The 3,757-nt window shown below is 36.0% G+C and overlaps 1 protein-coding gene across 1 annotated transcript; it reads left to right on the top strand.

Annotated features, from left to right (window-relative positions):
* Positions 1–533: 533 nt before the first annotated feature.
* On the top strand, positions 534–1,399 carry LOC133849739 (uncharacterized). Its single transcript, XM_062285833.1, has 2 exons — positions 534–1,034; positions 1,091–1,399. Exons 1-2 carry the CDS (start codon positions 918–920, stop codon positions 1,397–1,399), a joined length of 426 nt encoding a protein of 141 aa, XP_062141817.1. The 5' UTR covers positions 534–917.
* The last annotated feature ends 2,358 nt before the right edge of the window (positions 1,400–3,757 follow it).

Here is a 3,757-nt window from a genome sequence, read left to right on the forward strand (position 1 = left end):
ATTTTTTTTTCCAATTCTAAAAGTGATTAATGTCTGAAATCAAAAAAAGCCAGATCGAAACTAAATTTTTCCGCTGGTGTGGTGGCTCTAAACAAGTGTATTGGTATGCTAACTTTCACATGTGCTTTTAAATTTGGCGGTGATTGTTGTGTCTCAAATTGTGCGAAAATAAATTGTGCGAAATGGACAAGTAGGTAAAGAAATCATATAGATTTGTGTATCTCAAATGCAATATCGCTAATTTTATCATCTACATGCATGTTTGTTTTAACTTCAAGAAATTTAAATAAAACTGCGCCCACGCCGCAAACGCATACTGAGACTTCAAGCGATTCACATCCCACAAACCAAAAGTAAGAGTAAAAGGGTTATTTTTCCAACAAACTACCTAACATTTCTTCGTCGTAGAATTTCTGTTTCGGAAAATCGCAAAGTGCGTGCTAAATGGCTGGAAAAATTTTCCTGACTGAAGAACGACGACGGGCGTACGACTTGTATTTCCTGTGGTTTAGTTTTACCGTAAAACTTTTACGCAATCACCTGACCCACATCCAAAGACATTCGACTAAGCTTCACATATATGTACGTTGCGTAAAAAAAAAGGAAAACCAACTGAAAATCGACACATTTACAAAGGAACATAGTGAGAATAATTATAAGCAGGTGCGCGATGCCGATGTACGACCTTGTTATGTTTTTGGTAATGCATAACCTCCTTTTTTGCTGATGGATTACTTGCCGGATTTGCTGCGGGTCTGTTACCCCGATTCAAAAATGGCGAAGGGCGTAAAGTGTGGTCGGGCCAAGGCAACTGACATCTCGAAGGAACTTGCTAAAAAGGCAAAGAAGAGGATAAAGAGTGCGCTATGAGAAACCAAATCTTCTTTAATTGCAAATAACAGCACGCGCATTTAAAAATGGAAAATTATCTTAAATTGCAAGATTTTGATGAGGATTTTGACGAATTGGAGGGAAAATTAACGGAGTATAGGCCATTGCCAATATTAAAGAAATCGCCGTCGGTTTGGGCCTATGTAAGTAGAAATGCTGGCAGCAATGTAATATTTACATAAATACATTTACTTTTTAGCAACGGCATGGGTGTTTTTGGGAGCGCGATGTTCTTGGAAGCAACGAATCTACTTTTGTAGAACATTTTGGAATGAATAGGGAGGAGTTTGGCATCCTTGTGGAACGCCTTTGTGGATTGGCCCAAAAAGACACCGCATTTGGAAAGGCCATTCCTCTCGATAAGCGGGTTGCAATCACATTATATACCTTAGGATCTTCTGCGGAGTATCGGACAGTGGGCACGTTGTTTGGTGTGTCGAAAGCAATGGTCTGCAAATTATTGCTAGAATTTTGCCATGAGACCTGTGGAGCTCTGTCTTCCGAATAATAAGAATAACTCGCGCATTATTTCGGGAGTTGATGTGCCTGTTGTGGTGATTGGCGATTCGGCTTTCAAATTTTCGAGTCAAGTAATAAAGCCATGCTTTTTCAACTACTGAGAATGAAACTATGAAGGCTTTCAATTACACTGTAGCCAAATCACGCAGGGTGGTCGGAAATGCTTTCGGACATTTGAAAGCTCGATTTCGGCGAATTGGAAAAGGACTCGATAATCGTTATAGTAGTTGTATTTTACATAATTTCACGAAACGTAAAAACATTGATATTCAGGGAATTTTGGAACCAAGCCCCGATGAACCACAACAGCTCGAGAAATCATTCGAAGACGCATTAGAAACAGATGATTTTGATAGCGACGCTGAACCAATTCGAACAGAAATTTCATCCTACATTGTAAACAATAAATGATTAAGATATTTAGAATTTGTGTTTAACCCATTTATTTCAAATTTTTATTATTTTCAGAATAGTATTTACAAAATCAATATTTAACAAATTAATATTAACAAAATCATAATATCAGCAACATAAGAGTATTTAACAAAATATTTACAAAATCATAATATCATCAATATAAAAGTATTTAACAAAATATTTATAAAATCATAATATATTTAACCATTGCACTATGTTGAATTTGACCCGTTTTCGTGGCCAAAACTCATTTTTCGCAAGAATTCAAATTTGTTTTTTCAATGTTACCATGTTCAGAAATGATCAAATCGCGATATTGTATACCTAAAATGTTAATTTAACAGTTTAGTGTTAAAATAACCGCTGTTAAAGTCAGCTGTTGCAAGCGGAAACCACGTGATGTGTTAAATTTGCGGTGCAATTTCAAAATGGCATATCTCCCACAAAAAATCATTAAATTACAAAATTCAAAATATTTAAAAGATAAAGCCAAAACTTTTTCTGCAAATTTATGGGTGAATTGGCAAAAATGCTGTAGGAAATTGGATACTTTTAAAAACAGATATTCGAATTGGATGGAATGCTCCATGAGCCTTACTTTAACTAGAGAAGAAGCCAAAGGAAAGGAAACAAAAAGACAAAAAGTGGGACGTCCAAAAATGGCATTCAATATAAAAGGTAAAAGAGCTCAAAGAAGGCAAGCAGCCGACCTCTCCGCAAGCCCGTGGTAAAGCCTTTGCGATCTTCCGCTGAAGAGGCGTTGGCTTTGATTCTGGATCCAGGTTTCACAACTGACCAATATTGCGCAATTCGAGAGAAAGCAATTTGCAGGAAAGCCAATATATATCCCAATTATCATGATGTAAGTAAAAAGGAAAAAGACTGCCGATCAGACAATACAATATTATTATAACGGACACCGTAGCAAAAGGCTCTTTGCAAGACCTATTAAATCACACAACAAGTCGAATAGTGGATTATCAAAAAGAGGCTATTGCAGCGGCACTGAATATGCACCTTTTCATCTGCCGAATTGATATTGAGTTATGGCTGGGTATAAAATGGATGTGAAGAAATGGCGAATATTAAGCCAAGACGATAACAAGATTGAAGTTGACCAACCTAAACAAGGAGGATTCGGAAGCACAAATGTTGGGAATACTGCACGCCGTGTAATCAACAAATTTGAAGCTTTCACAGAAATAACTGGCGTCGATACACAACTTATTTTTAACATGAGGAATATACTTATTTAATTATCCTATAAAAGGCGGATCCAAAAAACACAAGAGACTTGCTTTGCCAGTATAAGTCATCCAGCTGTTGACTTGCGAGGTTGAATCTGCAGATGAGTCTGCAAATGATATCGACGCAATGGAAGACGACAATGCATATTTTTTTTTATAACAATAATGAAATTGATGAAAATGATGAAGTAATACAAAAAAAAAATTTTTTTTCTTGAATAACTTCTATATTTATTATCCGACCAAATTTGCATTTGAAATAGGACATTCATCCTGTGTTCCAAAATTGGGGTCTCTAACTTGAAAATTGCCTTAGATATTCGTTTTTTCGAATTCTGTGGTCGGAAGGGGGCGTCCACACGCCCACTTTTCTAAAATACCTTTCTATAGTAATAACCTTCATTATACAAGAAATCTACATACAAAAATCTTGTTAATTTCAAAAATTTTAATTCTGGCCCCAAAAACGGGTCAAATTCACCATAGTGCATTATAGCTTTTGCATAACAAAAAAATACACCATACGGTATATTTGTTATATCGATAAAGTACCACATTCAAAATATACCATAGACGGCACAATATACCAGATTGTCGGCCAAAGCAACTAAGACCCCTAGTAAGTAGGCGTTTTTGCCCACACAAAAGTATTTCTTTAATAACTTGCACAATTTTTATCTGAT

Source organism: Drosophila sulfurigaster, unplaced genomic scaffold (genome assembly GCF_023558435.1).
Source record: "Drosophila sulfurigaster albostrigata strain 15112-1811.04 unplaced genomic scaffold, ASM2355843v2 contig_289_pilon, whole genome shotgun sequence".
Taxonomy (NCBI): Eukaryota; Metazoa; Arthropoda; class Insecta; order Diptera; family Drosophilidae; genus Drosophila; species Drosophila sulfurigaster.